General features: G+C 41.5%; 2 protein-coding genes across 8 annotated transcripts in view; one reads left to right on the top strand and one right to left on the bottom strand.

The window, feature by feature from the left end:
• Hps5 (HPS5 biogenesis of lysosomal organelles complex 2 subunit 2) overlaps nucleotides 1-20,480 on the bottom strand; it is a 105,641-nt gene that overhangs the window by 13,608 nt on the left and 71,553 nt on the right. The window lies entirely within an intron of this gene.
• On the top strand, nucleotides 48-8,975 carry LOC101712048 (serum amyloid A-4 protein). Of its 4 annotated transcripts, XM_004851523.4 has the most exons (5): nucleotides 48-249; nucleotides 617-711; nucleotides 7,295-7,433; nucleotides 7,523-7,599; nucleotides 7,801-8,975. In XM_004851523.4, the coding sequence occupies exons 2-5, from the start codon at nucleotides 621-623 to the stop codon at nucleotides 7,851-7,853; spliced, it is 360 nt and encodes a 119-aa protein (XP_004851580.1). In that variant the 5' UTR covers nucleotides 48-249; nucleotides 617-620; the 3' UTR covers nucleotides 7,854-8,975. The 4 variants fall into 4 exon arrangements, with proteins under 4 accessions (XP_004851580.1, XP_004851578.1, XP_004851577.1 ...); XM_004851521.4 differs by lacking the exon at nucleotides 7,523-7,599 and having other exon boundaries at nucleotides 48-198; XM_004851520.4 differs by lacking the exon at nucleotides 7,523-7,599 and having other exon boundaries at nucleotides 50-249.

The following is a 20,480-nucleotide window of genomic DNA, read 5'->3' as shown; positions in this document are numbered from 1 at the left end:
TGCCAGAAAACAAATAATTTGCATGACCTGATTTGGAAAACTACTGTGGATAAGGAGACACTGTTACTCAACACTCATGGTATTTGCTGAGAAGGATTAAGCAAGAGGGATTTTGCCAAAGCAGTTGTTGGATTTAAGACCTGTCTTCCTATTAACGCTGAAGCCAGGAGATTCCAGCTGGCTTTTCACGGCAGCAAGGTACCAGCAGCCTCCCTTCCCCTGGAATTTCAGATGGAGAAAGGATCACAGGTGATGCTTCTCCTGGAAGTAATTTCTCTTGTTTCACTCTTGCAATCCATTTTATTGTGTAGTTGGCAGATTCTAAGTGGGAAGAAATTGTGTTTTCAGTGTCTTCACGGGGTCAGTGCTGAGCAGAGTAGCAACTCAGGAGGTGTTTATTGGTTGACTTTAGTTTGCTTTATTGGGTGCATTTGGGCCACAGACCAGCAACATTTTGGAACCTTCTTATTTTTTTCTAGAGCTCTGACTGAGAACTAAGGGTTTGTGGTTTTTCTTAAAACCCACTTCAATCTTTCATACAGTAGTGATTCTAAGGCTGTCTCTGAAATTAAAACCTCAGACAGGGTCTTTTTGACTACTGTTTCTTTTACTTCAGCACAATGAGGCTCTGCATTGGCATTGTCCTCTGCTCCTTGGTCCTGGGAGTCAGCAGTGATGGCTGGTACTCCTTCTTCAAGGAGGCTGCCCAAGGTAAGGAGCCGGAGCTTGGTGGATATCCAGCTGTCTTCACAATACACTCGAGCAGAGACCCCGTACCTGCTGGATGTGGGTTCTCCTTAGAGAAGCCACAAATGGATGAGGAGTGTGCTTTCTGAGCCCCCTTCTTCTCTCACAGTGGTCTCACTGGGCACCTTCCCATGGGGTCTCCCTACCAAGGGGCAAAGGGAATGTGGGCCCAACCTCTACTGCTGGTGTTGTGTGCAGAGGGATCAGGATTCTCAGGGTGGGCCTCCACTGTGGAGCTCACAGATGGCAGACTGCCCAGCCTCAGAGTGTAACTGTGAATTTAATATATCCCCAGGGGCTCATGACTGAATAAATGCCATGTCCTACCTTACTTGCACACAAAAATTCCACCATGTCCCAGGCAACTGGCCACTGGCTGGGCTAAGAGCTCGTGGAGATTCAGCTCTACAATGGAAATTGCAGCCATGCAGTACAAAGAGCCAGTTCTCACCCGTTAGCCATGTCGGGCTAAGGTAGGGCCAGGAAACTGATTATTGTCTTTCCTGATGGGAAATGAAACTTATTGGCCAGTTGTCAAGATGGGAAAATTATGTTGTCAGGTTTTGTAACACTTAGAACTTCACGTGTTGTTATTAATTTTTCTTTTGAATTTTTCTTTTTTTTTTGGTACCGGGGATCGAACTCGGGACCTTTCCCCTGCAAGGCAGGCACTGGAACCACTGAGCTAAATCCCAGGCCCCACTTTTGAATTTTTATACAGTTTCGGTTTAATGTGTCTAAGTTTCGATCTTGAACTTCATGAACGTGCATGCGTGCATGCATGAGAGGGTGTGTGTGAGTATGTGTGTGTGTGTGTGTGTGTGTGTTGCTGGAGTCAAGCCCAGGCCCTCTCTCATACTAGGCCACCACTGTGCCACTAAGCTCATTCCTAGACCTCATGTGCTTCTAAAAAATGATAGTATCTAAATAATAATTTTTTAAAAAGAGTGTTGTGGAAAAAGCAAAAAAACAAAAGATCCATCAGGTACAGGTACAAGCACCCAATGATAAATGTAAATGAATTGTACACCTAAAATATACCAATAAATATATATTTAAAAAACAAACAAAACAAAAAAGAGTGTTGTGGTAGTTGCTGAGTTTTTCCCCATATAGTAAAGAACATCTTCCTCATGTCAACATATTTCAGAATTTGTTGTGTGGTCCACCAGCATTTAAACCTCCTGGGTGTATTTGTCTTAAAGTAAGTTTCTGGGCCTGGGATTTAGCTCAGTGGCACTGCACCTGCCTTGCAAGTGCAAGATCATGAGTTCGATCCCGTTTCTGAGCCTCTTCTCACAGCTACTGAGACAGAATATCAGAGGGGAGGTGGAATAGAAATCCATTTTAAACATCAGTGAGAAAGACTGTCAGATTTTGCTGTTGAGTGCTTGAAGAAAGCGCTTGCTAAGCAATCTGAAAATCACTGAATGAATATTAAACATGTATCTGAAAAAGAATAGCCCTTAACGTCATGCCAGAGATAAACTTTTTGATAGAAATACAGACACAAAATAATTAATACATTAAAATGGTGAGAAAAGAGATAACAGAATAATTAAGACTGCCCACCGGAGCTTTCTTTTGTCCCAGTGAGCTTGTTTAAAGAAGTCCTTAAGATAGGCCATAGTAGGAGTAAAAAATATTTATTGACTGAACATTGCACACAGACCTGCCTTAGCCTGTTTTTAACAGCTATTTTTCCACCATTCTTTTTAAAAATTTAAAAATAACATGTAACTTACATACAGCTAATTGTACCACTTGACAAACTTATATATATATAAACACCCATTTTACCACCATTAAATCAAGAGGTAGAGCATGTGGAGCCCCATAGCAGGATGTCTCATACCTTCTCCTAGTTAATCACCCTACCAAAGATAGCCCCTCTTCTTACTTCTTTCATTATAGATTAGTTTTGTCTGCTTTTGATCTTTGAATAAAAGAAATACACATGGTGTCTTTTGTACTTGGCTGTCTTTCACTCAGTATTATGACTGTAAGATTCTTTCATCTTGTGTGTAACACTACTTTGTTCTTTTTTATTGCCAGATAGTATTCCATGGTATAACTCTACCACAGCTTATCTATTCTGCACTGCTAAATAATTAGTCTTTTAAACATTTTTTTAGCTTTGGGCTATATGGGTAAATCTTCAATAAACATTTGTATACATGAACTTTGGTGGCCATGAGCTCTCATTTTGGTTGAGGATACATAACCAGGAATAGAACTATAGATTTGTAAGGCATATGTTGGTTTAGCTTCCATAACAGGAAAAGGACTTTTTTCAAGTACTTTGATCACCCTTCCTCTTTCTCTCTCCCTCCTTCTCACCTCCCTTCCTCCCTCCCTCTTTCTTTCTTTCTTTCTTTCTTCTCTCTCTCTCTCTCTCTCTCTCTCTCTCTCTCTCTCTCTCTCTCTCTCTCTCTCTCCCTCTCTCTCTTTCTTTTTTCTTTTTTTGCCCATTAACTTTATTGGTACATTTTACATATAAAATACAGTTACATTCATCATTGGGATCTTATAGCATTACATGAGTCTCTTGGTTCTTATTTTTTTCCCCTTCCCTTGCCCTCTCTTCACCCCCTCCACCCTTTCCTATTTGCAAAGACCTTGTTTCCATTTTTTTCCTCTTCTCATATTTTTTCCTTTCCCTTTTTTCCCTGCCCCTACCCCTTCCAATTCCCCTGCTCTTTTAGACCTTTTCTTCCTGTTACACAATATCAGTTGTACATTTTTAAAATTACAATATTAAGATCTAGGAGACATTACCACAGATTTTACAGAATCTAAAAGGATACAGAAAGCATATTACAAAAATCTTTTTTGAAATAAATTTGATAACTTCTAAGAAGTAACTTAGAAGACAAATTAATGAAAGTAACTCTGGAGGAAATATAAAATTTGAATAGCACCTATTAAAGAAAGTATATTCCTAGCTTGAAAACCTACCTATATGACAACAGCAGGCTCATAAACATTTTAACTGATAAATTATATCAAACATTTAAAGCAGAAAAAAGAAGGAACACTTCTCCCCTCATTTTAGGAACTCAACATTGTGCTAATCCTAAAACTGGATAAAGATAATAGAAGAAAAAAGTATGAACATAGATAGAAATTTGTTTAGCAAAACAAACTCTTAGAAGTCAGATCTGGCAGTAAGTAGAAAGTGGTTTTATTATAGGGATGGCAGTGTTGGTTCAGCATTGGAAGATCCACCCCCAAAAGTAATCATTTTAACAGAGGAAAGGAGAAAGCCATATGATCCTGTCACTAGTTGGAGAAAGAGTATTGGACTAAATTCAACAGCTGTTCATGGTAAAAGCTATCAGGAGACTAGAAGTAGAACAGAAACTTCTCAACAGATCAAAGACATGTACTCCATACTTCCAACAAAAACTCCTTCTATGAATGAAGATGATACAATGCTTTCTCCCTAAAGTGGGGAACAAGGGCATATATGCCTACTCTTCATCTGTCCATTAGACTTTGAAACATAGGTCTAAACCAAAATAGTCTGGCAATAAAATGACACAACTAGGATAGGATTGGCCCAGCAGAAGCAAAATCTTTATATGTAGATGAAATGATCACCTACAGAGAAAATACTAGGAAATCTCTAGGAACCCCTAGAACTTGTACTTGAATTTAGCAGGATTAGAAAACACAAGGTATATATAAAAATTCAGGTCTGTGTATACTTGCTATAAATGAAGAACTGGATATTGAAATTTACAAGTTACGTAGGAGTACAAAGGACCCAGCAAAGCCAAAAACAAAAACAAAAACAAAAACAGTGTTGGAAGACGTTTAGCACCCAATTTTAAGACTTCTTCTAAAGCTGCAGTAATCAAGGCAGTGTTGGTGTAAGGAAAGACATATAGATCATTGGAAGAAAACAGAGAATCTAGAAATAGAACCACACATATATGGTCCACTGTGTTTTGAAAGATTATTTAACATTAGCATTTTATAGAATATAAACTCGATTCAAGAGCCGAGGAAGAGATAGTGTCTTCAGCAAACGGCACTAGAACACCTGGTATCCATATATAAAAAATTAACCTCAACCCTTTATTTCCATACATAAAAATAACTTGAAGGGATCTATGAACCTAAATAAGTAAGCCTAAAAGTATAAAACTTTAAGAAGAAATTATAAGGGAAAATATTTATGAATTCAGGGTAGGCAAGAACTACCTAGAATACAAAAAACATGATGCATAAAAGAAAAAAAATTGATACATGAGATTCCATCAAAATTTAGAACTTTAAATGACATCATTAAAATGAAAAGTAGTCCTTAAGCAGACCATATTTACAATGCATATAACCTATGAGCAGAATATATAAAGAATTCTTAGAGCTCATTAATAGACAACCCAATTAAAATGTAGACAGAAGATGATAAATAGCCAGTATAGCACAAGGAATGATGTGCAACTCTAGAATCAGAAAAATACTAACCAGTACAATAATAAGATTGAATTATACACTCATTAGGGAGATGAAGTCAAAAGTTTTAAAAGCCTTGTCATGACTTTTTCTTTTTGTTGGATTCTCCCCCTTTGCGTTTAATTTGTCACGCCCAATGGATTCATTCTGCTGGGTTTCCTGGGGTTGTGATCCTCATTGTCTTTTCCTAGGGTATTGTCTAAAATTTTTTGGAGTGCTGGTTTGGTATTCATGAAGTTCCTGAGGTGCTCTTTATCATGAAAGTATCTTATTTCTCCATCAATTTTGAAAGATAGTTGTGCAGGGTACATCAATCTGGGTTGGAGGCTGTTTTCCTTTAGGGCTTGAAATACATCACTCCAAGCTCTTCTTGCCTTGAGGGTTTGCGCTCAGAAGTCTGCTGGGATTCTGATGGGCTTTCCTTTGTATGTGATTTGTTTCTTTTCTCTCACTGCTTGTAGAATTTTATTCTGCTGTTGGATTTCTGGAATCCTAACTATCATATGCCTATGTGTAGATTTTTTTTGATTAAGGCTAGCTGGAGTCCTATATGCCTCACTTATCTGTATGTCAAGTTCTTTTCCCCTCCTTGGGAAGTTTTCTGCCATCACTTCTGGGAACAGTTTTTTTATGTCATCTGCACTCTCTCCTCTTTCTTCATTGACTCCAGTCAGTCTTATGTTATGCTTCTTTGCGTCGTCTAGCAGCTACTGGATTGATTTCTCATGTTCCCTTACAATTTTAAAGTAATTTTTCTTTTCCTCCTCACTAATTGCAATCTTATCTTCTACATGTGAAATTCTATCCTCACATCGGTTCATTCTGCTGCGCAGACTTTCGATGGAGTTTTTAATCTCTTGGAAACCTGTTTGTATCTGTTTTATGGATTCCATTTGTTTCCTATGTTGGGATTCCATCATGTTCCTCAGATCCTCTATTTTTTTTTATCTCTGTCCTCTCTAGATTTATTAATCATGTCTTGCACCATGAGCAAAATCTTTGCTGTTATCTGAGTAATTATTTCTGATTTCATTTTTCCCAGATCCTCTTTGGTTGCCAGTTCAGAGAGTCCAGGTGGTTGAGTCTCAGATTGTTCCATCTCGTTTCCCTTTGGGGTTGCTGTAGGTGATCTGGAAGTCTGTTTTTGAGGCTTGTTTATGTGTCTTCTCATTTCAACCGGGGGTGGGGGGGTGGTGGTGCTTCTGGCACCCATGCGGCTCACCTTCTCTATCCTAAGAGCTTGGAATGGCAGCGGGGGACCTTCCTTCCGGGTGCTGGGACTGGCTGAGCGTCACTCTTTCTTTCTTTCTTTCTTTCTTTCTTTCTTTCTTTCTTTCTTTCTTTCTTTCTTTCTTTCTTTCTTTCTCTCTCTCTCTCTCTCTTTCTTTCTCTCTTTCTTCCTCTCTCTCTCTTTCTCTCTTTCTTTCTTTCTCTCTTTCTCTTTCTTTCCCTCCCTTCCTTCTTTCATTTCTGTCTCTCTCTCTCTGACATAATGGGAATTGAATCCAGGCCCTTTGCACTGAGCTATATCCCAAACCCTTAAAATCTCTTTTTAAAATTTGAGACAAAGTCATGCTAAGTAGCCCAGGATGGGCTCAAGCTTATGATCCTCTTGCCTCAGCCTCCCAGAGTGCTGGGATTTCAGGCATGTGCCACCATACGTGGCCACTCTGCTTTCTTCTTATGAGCCATGGTAGATGTGCCTTCTCCTTCTCTTCTGGCTGCATTCTTCATATGGTCCCTGGATCTTATATCTGTACTATTATTCTCCATTTTTCCATCCCCAATATGATAGTCCTGCCTCTTCTTGGTACATGGCACACACAGACCCACATAAGGCAATCCAGGGCACCACAGCTGCCAATCAAGCCCATGCAGCCCAATTCACTGAGCAATACCTCCATTACAGTTACCTCCAGTTACCTAGGGACGCCCTCTTCTGGAAGGAACGTTTCTCTACATGTTTGATTTCAAAAGATTATTTTGTCAAGGGTCAAAAATTTTAAAATCAGTAGAAAATTTTCATTCTTCGACTTTTCCAATATGTCACCAGATTTGTTTTGTCATTTGCTTTCCTTTCCAGGGTCTTGGGACATGTGGAGAGCCTACTGGAACTTGCAAGTAGCCAGTTACCCAAATTCAGAGAGATACTTCCATGCGCGGGGGAACTATGATGCTGCCCAAAGGGGACCTGGTGGGGTCTGGGCTGCGAAAGTGCTCAGGTAACACGTACTCTTGGGGATACCAGAGAAGGGCTGCAGAGCTGCGCTGCCTCACTTCTCTTACCAGGACCCCTCCACCTCCTGCCTAGGCTCCCAGGGTTGGGGTGGTCTGCAGAGCCAGAGCAGGACTTGCAGGGACATGTCTTCTCTCACCCCCAAAGAAAAAGTGAGAACCGAGGAGGGTGCGGAAAAAACCAGCTGATTTAGGTCTTTGCCCAAGAGGGTTGGTACTTTAGCTCGCCCTGTGCCCCAGGACTTCTCCAGCCTCCTCTCAGTATTTCCTTGAGAGGGAGGGCAGAGGGGGATGAAAAGGTGGCGCTGTGTCAGGTATCAGGTTCATCTTCTGTCTCCCTTCCTTGCATTTCAGCAATGCCGGGAAGTACCTTCAGGGCATCTCAAACCGGTTTTATTATGGAATGAGCAACTATGGATCAGAAAACATTGAGTCCAACCAGAAAGCTGAGGAATGGGGCCGATATGGCAAAGACCCCAATCACTTCAGACCACCTGGCCTGCCTGAGAAGTACTGAACTCACTGTTCTTAATGCTGTCTGGGAACTAGGCTGGGAACCACACACCTCTCCCCCTGACACAGTGTCCCTGGGCCTTGTGCCCTAGGAACTGGTACAGGACACTTAAGATGCCCAATGACTATGTGTCAAAGAATTTGTTGGTGGAAACTGGGAACATTGAGATGGACTTTCTAGGAAGAATGACCACTTGGTGTTGCACAGAAGACAAACAGCCCCATTGAGGATGACCCTATGACTGTGGTGGTACAGGAACCCCCAGTTGGCCTGTAATGATGTGTGTTCGTCAGCTTTCCATTGCTGTGACAAAATATCTGAGAATAATAATTTAAAGAAGGAAGGTTTGTTTTGGGTCATGGTTTTAGAGATCAGTCCATGGTAGGCTCTCTTCATTGCTGTGGGTCCAAGGTAAGGTAGAACATCATGGTGGTGGTATGTAGCAGAACAAAGCTGCTCAGCTCATGGCAGCCAGAAAGGTGGAGACAATGGGCATCTTCCTTCTGCTTTTGTTCCATCTGGGGCCCCACCCAATTAGATGGAAACGCCCACAGCATGGGTCTCTCCATTGGCTTGCTGTCCCACATGCCAATTTTTTCTAGAAACATCCTCACAGACACACCAGTGTGGGACTGTGTGATTCTAAAGTTAATTACTCCCCTAGATTCTGTTGTAAATTTGATGGTTGGAGTGTGTTTGCCTCGGGACAATGGACAATCAGTAATAGGGCGAGGTTACTCAGCCATCTGTTTGCCCTAAATCCAAATGTCCCGGGGCCCAGTATCTATAGGACAATCTGTAAACAGGGTGGTCGTAACTGTCAGTCAGGATGTCTGCTGAACATCAGCATGTGACAATGAGCAACTAACCTTTGTTCTTTTTTTTCTGTGAATCCACATGTTAACCCCCCCCCAACCCCCTATAAAACAACCTCGGACTCTGAGCCAGGTGCCTCTCTGAGCTATTTTGCTTCGGGAGTGCCATCTGGCCAGACTAATAAAGGTCTGTTTCCCAACATGGCCGGTGTGTTCCTTCCCGGGTGTGCTCCACTCCAGCTCCTTGGAGCGTTTGGTAAGGCCTTTGGTCTTACATTCTGGAGGCACCGCTGGGATCCCCGGTGTGCTCCACTTCAGCTCCTCAGAGCGTTTGGTAAGGCCCTAGGTCTTACAACCAGCACACAGTATACCAGAAGCGTGTTGTACTCATTTCCTAGGTGTTTCTCAATTCAATCAAGTCGACAAGCAAGTTTAGCCACCATTTTATGCATGCCCCTCACATGACCCCACCACAGCCCTTAGGAGACTCAGTTCCTCCTGAGTAAGCCTATGTTGGGAAAGCATTGACCACCATGCTGGATTCCTTAATGACTATAGTTGTGGTTCTGACATAGTCCTGGACACCCTCCCACGAATCTTTTTCATAACACAGATCAGACATCCCTCCCTATCCCTCACTTCTTTTTTCTGTCATACCCAGGCTTTCTGGTTATTTTATTGCTGTTCCCAGGCTTCTCTGTGTACAGACTCCACTCTGCCCAATCATTTGCCACCTGTCAACTCTCTGGCTCCAGATCTTGTCTCCCAGCAACCTCTTTCCATATTTAGAAGGCACATTGCTTTCAGAAGCCTAATCCCACAAGTCCTAGCCTAGAAACTGCCATCTTGGACTCTACTTCTTAACAATATCAGCGCCTACCCAGACTCAATTTTTAATTAGTCTGCTCATTTTCCCTAAGAATACCTCTCACATTAATTTTCCTTAATGTTATTCTCACTGTCTTTTAGTTCAGATAAAATTCTACTTCCTGTTCTAGAGAGGAACTGAGTTATGCCGCTATAGTACAATTAAATATGAATGAATGCATTATTTAGTAAAGCCGAAGTTTTCTTTTCAAAGTAGGTCAATTGAATTTCAAGTAGCAGGAAGGCATTAATGAAGAGGGAGATTCTAAAGCTAACTGCTGCATCAAAGGCAAGTGGAAGCCAGAGGAAGTGGGATAAGCCTATAGGTGGCAGGTTAACCCCAAAGGGAGTAGAAACAGCTCTTTCTCTGAGAAAGAAATAAAGGTGAAAAGCATGGGGCCAGGGAAGCAGAACATTGGAGATGGAGGACAGGGTACCTGAGGGAGGCAAGAGGTACCTGCTATTGTTGTATGTGACTGCTCCTAGGGCTCAGCACACTTCCGTACATTTGCTTATTTATTTATCTGTAGAGCAAGCATTTAAGAAGCTAAAGGTGAAAATCATGCCTATCTTAACTTATACGTCATCTTTGTATCCACAATCCCTACTATAGCTCCCAGTTTAGATAGATGCTCAATAAATACGTGCTAAAATGAGTGAATGAAGTAGACGTGCTCTTTAAAAGCCAACAGATCTGGGAGGAGGGTTTAGTTGTACAAAGTATGGAAGTGTGAGACAAGTCCTGGCCTACAGAAAGTGGTAATGAGTCATTTTGAGATGACTCTAAGTCTATCCTCAAATCTATGTTGAAATGCCAGCCAAAATCACACAATTTTACTTTGTTATAGAAAATTCTATTTTCTCTAGCAACACTTTGTACATTCTCTCATAAAAATGAAAATTATGAACTCCAAGTATAAATAAACCACTAGTCATAATAGTATCTGATCAAAAGCCTGGGAGAAAGGAATAGGTATTTTGAATTTCCAAAATATTGTATTGATTGTGTTTCTATTAGGCAAGTTCATGGAAAACAGTCTCTGAGACATACCATTTCTTTGAATCCAAGATACAATAGACTGAAAAATGCACTATTATTTATATACTACCAAGAAAAACATCTTGCCGATTAAACTAAGACATAATGCTTTGTTATCACTTAGAGTCTATTATTTAATGAAAAAGTTCTTTTAGTCTTACTTTGACACAGATTTTATCTTACATTACTCTTCTGCATACACAAAAAGGAAAACAAATTTATTTGAGTATTCCTAAAGCATTGACAAAAATTTTCTGAATTCTAGCTGGTTATTATACATGAATTTAAGACATACCCTAATTGGGGCCGGGGATTTAGCTCAGTGGTTTTGCCGCCTGCTGCGTAAGCACAAGGACCCGAGTTCAATCCCCGGTACCAAAAAAAAAAAAAAAAAAAAAGAACATATCCTAATTTAAGAAGATTATAACCTATGGAGGATATGAGAAGTTCTCAGGCCCTCGGACAGCCTTGGGAAGACAGATTGTCCTGATGTCTGTGGCAGGCCCAGATAGAGAAATTAAAGATAACTTCAGAAGGCTGTTTGTCGGTCTCACAGTGTTCATTCCACTGTGGTCCCTTAAGACTCTCAAATATTTGCTTGGTATAGGACTAGATAAGAATAGCTAACTTTTTAGAAGCTTTAAGTAGCCAGGATGATTTAGATAAGATGCACTAAGATTAAAGGAGCATAGATGGCTCTGTAGATGTTTTATGTACTCATAGATATAACTGGTGGTTAGTTGACTAGCATTGTAAACTGTTAATGATTGATGTATCCTACAGAAAAATGTATAAAAGAAGGATATTACCAATAAACCTCACCTTAACTCCAAGAGTTGTGGTCCCCCGTGCCCTTCATTTAATAGGTTTTGTCTGATACTGTCTTCAGGTTCCAGTCTCCCACCGAGGGGACCCCAACAATAATCAATAAATGTATGTCTTAGAAATGACAAAATATGCTTCTTAAATTTAAACCTATACAGGTTCTCCCATTATATTTGCTGAGAAGGAATAATAACCTTTTGATATTCATCACAAATTTAAAAAGACTCTCCTAGGAATGTGTCAGTTGGCCTCGAAGCATGTGGCCACCACATGCCTCATAGCATGTACTTAATGTATAGGAAATGTTTCTCGTAGGACACGGAATCTGTTCACTTACTATAATTAGCCTTGGATAATTGACTTATGGCTTTAGAAAGCTTGCACATCTTTGGTGAGGCAGGAAATTCCAGATTCTGTGGAACTACCTAAGGCTTAGCCTATTTTCTGTTGCTATAAGAGAACAGAGGTTAATTTCTGGACTAGAAAGTCCAGAACAGGATGCTGGTATCTTGTGAGAGTCTCCTCGTTGCATTATAGCGTGGCAGATGACATCACATGGTGAGACAGAGCAAGCATGCTAGCTCAGGTCTTCTTTGCTCTCCTTGTAAAGCCACTAATGCCATCATGGTGGTCCCACCCTCATGACCTCATGACCTCAAACCAGAAGTCAGGGGCAAAGGCATGGTCAATGTAGTCTGTGCAGGTCAACCTCCTAAAGCAGAAAGCAAAGGGAGGAAGGGAAGACTGGCTCCAAGGAGCAAACGGGCAGCACCCGTTAATTTTATAGTTGGAGGTTAATTTTGTAGTTGGAGGACTTGTGCCATTTCATCACGTCAGAGTCTTCCTCATGGTGCTTAATAGTGATGAAAGGGCTGCCGTCCTAATGTCCGCTCCTTGGTCTCAAATGCATTACTCACAAAAGTTCTAGATGAAGCAGGGAGCCTGGAAGAGCAAGATGGGAGAGCATGGAAAAGCATGATTGATAAATCCAGATAAAGTATGTAACCTAAAGCAATGCATTATTATTATTAATTAATTAATTTTATTTATTTATTTTTTGGCACCAGGTATTGAACTCCGGACTTTGCGCTTGCCAGGCAGGCACTGTGCCACTGAGCTACATCCCCGCCCCTAAAGCTATGCTTTATTAAAAACAAGACTAAAATAATTTAGTTCTGCAAATGATGTTACCCAGATATAATCTGCTTAGAGAGAAGTCTTAATTTAGGGGGCTTTTAAACCTCAGGTGGTTTGTTTTCCTCAACTCCACTTTCAACTGTGGTGATATAAACTGTCTGCTCTATCCTTAGCAGTTGGGTCATTTTTGATTATTAAAAGTCACTGCAGTCCTGTTTCAAGCCCTTACACGACAACTTCACAGTACTCCCAACCTCTGTCATTGGCTGGACTGCAGTTGGGACATTTGGAGTGGTGACAGCTCAGACCTCTGTGCCTCCTGCCCCTGAATTGAATGGGAAGTGTCCTTTCACCATGCCTGCCAGCCTCAGGTCCCAGGGGAGGGGAGCTCCAGGGTCATCCTGGCCTCACCTCATTCGATGCGCTCCTAACTGCTGCTGATATTCCCTGCCGACATGGAGTCTCTGCAGAGCTGGTGGGCACTGTTGCTCCTGAGGTCGGTTCACATCTGCCTCCTCAGAAACGGAGAACCTCCCCAGAGAGGAGCAGCCATTTCCATGACTGGTCCTCCAGTCGTCCGTGTCTCCCACCCCTCTCTGGGTAAGCTGCTGCCTCACCTGGCCCAGCTTTTACCTTGACCCCAGTTTGGGGTTGCTTCAGGCTGAACGGCTGGGGGCTTCTTCTCTTCCTGCCCAGGAGGCAGAGATGAGTGAGAGGTAGCCCCCATCTTCTTTCTGGGCACACTCTACCGCCACCCCGCAACTGCCGGCGTGAACTGCACCATCCTTCTGAAATCCCTAGATGAGACAGAAACAAGCAGTAAAATGCTCATCAGAATTGCTGTCTCGGGAACTCTCTTCCTGCACCCCCTCTGCTTGGACCAGGGTGGGAGGATGAGCTGACCGTTTGGGCAGCTCGATGTGCCCTCGGCTGGGGCCTGAGAATGCATCTTTTTTCTTCTCGGCACCTCCAGTCCATATGAAAGGATCACCTATCTCCACCGACCCTATACTCCCCATGGTGGACAGCACTGCTTTCTCTCCCAGCCCCATCCTCAGTCCTCTCCTTGTATGCACCAGAGGATAGGATGGGGCTGAGGAGGGGTTGGCTGCTGAAGGCCTGCACTGCTCTCTCTTTATAAGCCTCGGGAGCTTGTGAGGTCGGGTCCCATTTCCTGGATGCTCTTCTAAGATGCAAGTGTATTTGGAACCTCTTTGTCCTCAGCTGTGAGCAACGGGAATAAAGGATCGCTCAGCAGCCTGCTTTTCAAACATTGGTGCAAAGGGAGCTCTCTTTCAATCCTCTAACTTTCCAGTTCATGTTTTGAAATCTCTAAATATGGGAAGGAAAATCCCGGCCCCTGTGAGAAAACAATATACTTTGTTTACACACAGATTTGTTTCTGGTGGATTCCAGTCAATGACCCAAAGTACAATTTTCTGAGAGGTCCTTTTCAGGAAGGACTGGGGAGTTTAAGGTAACTCTAGGTTGGTCCCAGAGTGCCTTGTTCCCGTATGATCTGCCCTGGGAAAATCCTGCCATGTATGTGATTGATCTTTGTGTACTTGTGTGCAGGGCTGGACTTGGTACTCTCCAAAAACAGCCTTCAAAAACTTCCACCAATTTATCTTTCCCCTAGTGGTAGCTAAAGGTAATAACAAGGAAACCTGTTCACCCTAAACTCTTAAATAAACAACGCAGAATATATGGGCCGGGGGTGTAGTTCACTGGTAGTTCACTGCATTCAACCCCCAGCTCTGCCTCCCCCACCTCAAATATGATAGTGATAGGTACTGTGCCCCCCTGTGTTTATGTATGTGTTCATATATGGAAGCTACATTGAAGAAAATAAATTGAGATCAAACGTGAAGGTTCTACAACAGTCTTCCTCACTCCTTCCCCCAATCTTGGCTGATGAAATTAGTATTGCTTTTCATTTTTTGTATTTATACTTGTTTTGCATTTTTGAAGTTTTCACCAGTGAACATGTTCATTCAACTAAGAATCATTAAATCTCCTATGTTGCCAGGCATGGTGATACACGCCTGTAATCCCAGCAGCTGGGAGGCTGAGGCAGGGGCCTTGCTGTGAGGCCAGCCTGGGATACATAGTAAGTTCGAGGCCAGCCTGAACTACATAGTGAAACTTTGTCTCAACAACAACAAGAAAAACAGCAACCACCCAAACTACTATGCTCCAGGCACTCTCCTGGGCGCTGGGTACTGAGGATGAAAAACCCAACAATCTACTTCCCATTCTCTTTGGAATTCCAATGTTGAGATGAGGAAGAACAACACTGAAAAGAAACCCTAAGCTGATGTGCACGCAAATCGCCCTCACTTGCTCTCAACACAATGTATGCATGCATGCACTGAGATGTCACACTGACCCCATAGATACGTACAATTATTAGATGATAATTTAGGGCTGGGGATTTAGCTCAGTGGTTTCGCCGCCTGCTGGGCAAGTGCAAGGACCCAAGTTCGATCCCTGGTACCAACCCCCCCAACCAAAAAACAAAAACATCTTCATTATATGATAATTTAAAAAATTTAAAAAGAGATGTGTGCTTTTCTAGAGGGTTTTTAAAATTTAATCATGTCTTGAGCCTATTCAAAATGCTTTTTTGAAAATCAATTGAGGCAATACATCATTGTTTGTCAGGCTTTTTTTTTTTTTTTTTTTTTGGTACCGGGGATCAAAGGGGACCTTGTGCTTGCGAGGCAGGAGGCTGAACCACTGAGCTAAGTCCCCGGCCCTTTTCAGGCTTTTAATGTGATGATTTACAATGAATTTTTAGTGTGAACCTATTCTTTTTTTTTTTTGGTACCAGGGATCGAACTCAGGACCATGTGCTTGCCAGGCAGGTGGTGGTGGAACCGCTGAGCTACGTCACCGGCTCTAACCTATCCTTGCAGACCAAGAATACACTGTACTCAATCACAAGGCCTTGTTAAAACATATTTTATTAGTTGGTGCTGCATTTTATTTTGAAATTTACTTTTTAAAAAAGCAAAATGTGATTTTCTTTTCTTACACGAGGTGTGATAAAAAATAGTGTTTATGCAGATCCATAATACCCTTTGTAGTGTTGTACATATTTTTGCTTTCAAAACTTTTTCATCTCCCTAATCTACCATAACTGATCAATCATTTCAGTTCTCCAGAAACCTAGTTTCATTGTATAGTTTTGACATGGCTTAGTATAACAAGGAGCCTATTTTAAATTCAGAGTAGTAGTCAGAGAATTGTTAATTTCCTAAAACTCAGGAAACATTAGTGTGTCACTTCTTTTGCACTGCAGCATATAAACTAGCATATTGAAATTTGCAAAATGTCTTTTTTGAGTGTATCATGGATGTATGTAGATTGAGTAAAATTTGTTAGCAGGTATCAGTAACTTATTGCCGCTTATATTGTAAATTGTTAAACTTCAATTCCTATAGCCCTGAATAGTATTCATTAATGTCAGTAAATAATAAAGTTAATTTGAGACCACTTTTTATTTTGATAGCATGAAGTGTGGAATGTGTCAATGAAATTGTTGATAAAGCTGAACCCACTTGCAAAATGATTTTTTAATGAGAAATACATAGTCTTTTTGAATTATATAGTATGCACCACTATTTGCTTGATTATGTAATGTCAAAAGTTTATATTCCAAGTACAAAAACATACTGGATTACATTGAGTATTCAATGTAATAACATTCTTGATGGCTTTGTCTCAGTTCAGGGCAGCTGCTCCCATCTAAATATTAAAAATAGTTCAATAAAAAGAATAGTTCAATAAAAATGGTTTAAAAATGTAAAAAAAAATCGTGTGTTTAAATAAATGTGTTACACCACAAGACACTGCCATTCATCGCCTCCACATACTCCCCCTTGCTTTAAACCAGTCTTCTCCTTTGCCTTGCCACTCTCTCCAGCAGGTCTGGAAGTGCTTCATGAGTGTCACCCAGATTGGTAGATGGTGTGTCCTGTGAACTGATGAGATCGAGGTCTGACAACAGCGCCTCCACATTAAGCCCATTTGAACCAGGAAAGGGGACACAGACTCAGCTCTAGGTGAGGCTCTGGGAGGAATCTGTCTGCTTCTGGGAGCTGTTTCTGCTGCCCATTGATTGCTGGTCTGTGGCCTTGGCCAGCGGCATTTGGTGTATAGCTGTGGAATGCAGGTGCGAGCCTTTAGCAGTTAACTAGACGAAAAACACTGTAGATTTGATCTCTCAAATGATTATTTTCAGGTTTGATAGGTGGCTTAGGATTGTACATAATTCTGGGAAGTCAGTGGTTTCCTTCATGACACCTGCAGTTCAATGGACTGTGTTCTCCTACGCTCCAGGGGCGGGGCAGTGGAGGAGCTGCTTAGAGCAGAAACCGCTCAGGTCCTAGCAGTGGCCTTGCCTGAGTGTGGGGAAGGCACCGCCTTCTACAGGATCAACAAGGGCAGAGGTCCTGCTCTCAGGAAGCTTGGAGCGCCTGTATAAGTGGGCTTTCTTTGAAATAATCTCATGTATTATTATTAACTATGGTCACCATACTATGCAATAGGTCTCAGAAACTTACTCCTCTTGTCTGAGACTCTACATTTAGTCAATATCTCTGCATTCCTGTTCCACTTTATCCCCATGCCGCCCTCTGATGTCACCATTCCACTCTCTACTTCTGTAAATTTGACTTTTTTGGAGTTCACAGAGTGAGATCATGCATTTGTCTTTCTGAGCCTACCTTATTTCACTTAGCATGATATCCTCCAGGTTCACTCGTATTGTCCCAAAGTACAGACTCTCCTTGTGTTTTGTCTTTTTTTGGTACTGGGGATTGAACTCCAAAACTTTTGCTTGCGAGGCAGGCGGTGGAACCACTAAGCTAAATCCCCAGCTCTCTCCTTGGTTTTTAAAACTATATTGTACAGGGCTGGGAATTTAGTTCAGTGGTTCCATCTCTTGCCTTGCAAGCACAAGGACCCGAGTTTGATCCCCGGGACCAAAAAAAAACAAAAAACAAAACTATATTGTACATTTCAAAATTTCTGAAAGAATAGATTTTACGTGTTCTCATTACAAAAAAGATAGGTATGTGTGGCGATGAGTATATTAATTAGCTTTATATAATCATCACACAACGTATGTGCATCATACCCCTTACATTTATATAATTATTTGGCAATTAAAATTTTAATACAAATTTTTTCTTTTTATGTATGTATATAAATGGTGTGTGTATGTGTGTGCATTTTATTGGGAAGAAAATACAACCATATAATCAATAGCTTGCCTCAGTATTGAATAATGTTTTCAGCCATTTGAATGTGATATTTTCTTTTAATCTCCCTCAGTGAGCTGAATTATGGGAATGGAGAATGGAGCCTTTCTGGTACTGAAGCTCCATGTTCCCAGCAGCTGCTCATTCTGTTGATAAATATAGTTCAGAGGAGGCCATTGGTTTGGAGCGAGCTCCTGCCCTCAGCCCCAGCAGACCAGACCACCCCAGAACGGAGTCACTCATGCTAGCGGGCATGGAAACAAGTCAACCTAAATACAGGGCAGTTTTCCAAAAACAAACAGACCAGATTTATAGCAGTCAACAAAGAGGGCCCTTGCTTCCTTGTTTACTGGGGTTGAATATTTTTTCATGGACATGTTGGTCGTTTGAGAAATGTCTAAAAAAAGTAAAATTTTAATGCATATCCTGTTTTAGTGCTTTCATGTGTCTATTATTACAACTACTTGTGGATTCTATAATTAAGTGAACCCTCTTTCAGACTATGATCGCGCAAAGATAATATTAAGCAGTTATCTCTCACTTCAGACATTCATTGTCTACTTTAGACCATGAAGAAATTACTTTCCTTCTTAAAAAATGTACTATTTGGAATCACACATAAATTACAGCCTTAAAGGATGTCTACAAATGTTCCTGAAGTAGGATAAAAGAAATAAAGATAGAAAGGAAACAAGGGAACTCATTTTGGGGGGGTGTCCCTTATTACCTTAAAACATTGAGTCCGATCCTGGATCCTGATCCGGGCTCAGCTCTACCAGTAGGAATGTTAATCACTGAGGAAAGTTGGCAAAACAAGGTTTCTTAGCCCTAAATTTACCTAATCTACCGCATCCCCCTCAAGTCTGAGGGGACCAAGATAAGAATAACTAATGTAATTTTCAGGGTTTACAGGGACACTCAATTGCCAGCTTTCATAATGTCCAGTTCCAGATGCCTACAAGTCTCCAAAGCTACGATCGCTTTGGGTTCCACCAAAAGCAGAGTCTTGCAGACCACACCATGATGAGCTCATCTCCCCCAGAACCCCCTCTGGAGCAAGGGCCATCATCTCAGGGGAACCAAATTGCTCTTCCAGCCATAAGGATTCTTCCAGAGCTACGGAAACCAAAATGGAGATGATACACAGGACCTGGCTCAGCTCTGCAGCGAGTCCTCAGAAGCTGGCCTCCTGCTGCTGAGAGCTGGCCAGTCCGAACCCCGAATCAGTGTGCCTCTCCAGTCACTGCACCTCAGGTCTTTTTCCTCCTCTTCTTTAACTTTCTAACTGACTATGCCTCAGACTGACAGGCCCTGAAATTCTTTTTCCAAGAATGTGAGTCAAGGACCTATTCAGTGGGCTGAGTTGAGGCTCCCTGCTCCTCCTTGAGGGACACTGTCACCTGGATACAAAAAGATTAGTTCATATGGGAAGGAGAAATCTGAAGAGGAAGAGAGGAAGAAGGAAGTCATGCTCATGGATTTTCCAGATAATTTTTAAACTCTAAACAAATAGAGACTTTAGAAGCAATATATTGTACATTTAATATTCCTTCAATTACTTTGGACTTCTCTTTCCTTGTAGTAAAGTAAGTTTTGAGCTTCTCAAGCCAATCTCTTTCTCTTAGTGCTACCTTGTGGAATTCCAGGGCTTTGCCTTAATAACTACAGGCTCCTTAGCAGCTGGTGAAAAAACAGCTGCAAGAAATGCAGATGGTTTTCTGCATTATAAGCACAGTTTTGCAACAGTTATTTTTAACAAGGGAATCTCGACAGACCCTCAGACTTCAAAGGTTGTTATGTCTAGGGCCGGGGATGTAGCTCAGTGGCTATGGCGCCTGCCGCGCAAGCGCAAAGTTCCGAGTTCGATCCCCGGTACCAAAAAAAGAGGTTGTTATGTCTGTGTAAAATTAAACCTTAATTTTAAAAACTGTAATTCTGATGATAATTATCCTTATTAATGTGTTAATAGTGTATTGCTTTGGTAATGAGATTTTAATTTATCTTTCTGCCTTGGAAAGTATAAGATTATTATGTATTTTCTGGGTTAAGCTGGAAGAGCTAAAATTAAGTGCTTTACATAATGAATGAGTGTCCATAATGAATGTATGCCCATGTCACCATTAGTCAAGTCTCCAAACAGTTCTACAAGGTAAGATCTTTAATTGCCTTATTTTAAATTTAGGGAGCCATCCATGATTCTTCCCGGTTGCCTTTAAGACTGGAGTTTAGGTTTCAGATGCCCTTTTTATTTTGTTTTGTTTTTTTTTTTCCGGTACCAGGGATCGAACTCAGGACCTTGCACTTGACAGGTGCTGTGCCACTGAGCTACATCCCCAGCCCTCAGATGCCCTTTTTTTTTTTTCGGTACCAGGGATCGAACTCGGGTCCTTGTGCTTTTGAGGCAGGTGGCGGAACCACTGAGCTAAATCCCCGGCCCCCTCAGATGCCCTTTATAGATTTAATATCCATGGGCTCTTTTATTCTTTTGAGTTTTGTTTTATAGTTTTTAATAGAATGAATGAAGCCTTAGTGTTCTCCTCTTCCACTTAAATTAGTTGTAAGAGGAAAAA

The sequence above is a fragment of the Heterocephalus glaber genome, unplaced genomic scaffold (genome assembly GCF_053883595.1).
Source record: "Heterocephalus glaber isolate CG9 unplaced genomic scaffold, H.glaber_assembly_v1.0 deba00001428, whole genome shotgun sequence".
NCBI classification, from domain to species: domain Eukaryota; kingdom Metazoa; phylum Chordata; class Mammalia; order Rodentia; family Bathyergidae; genus Heterocephalus; species Heterocephalus glaber.
The sequence above is the reverse complement of the archived record's forward strand: the minus strand, read 5'-3'. Positions and strand labels throughout refer to the sequence as shown.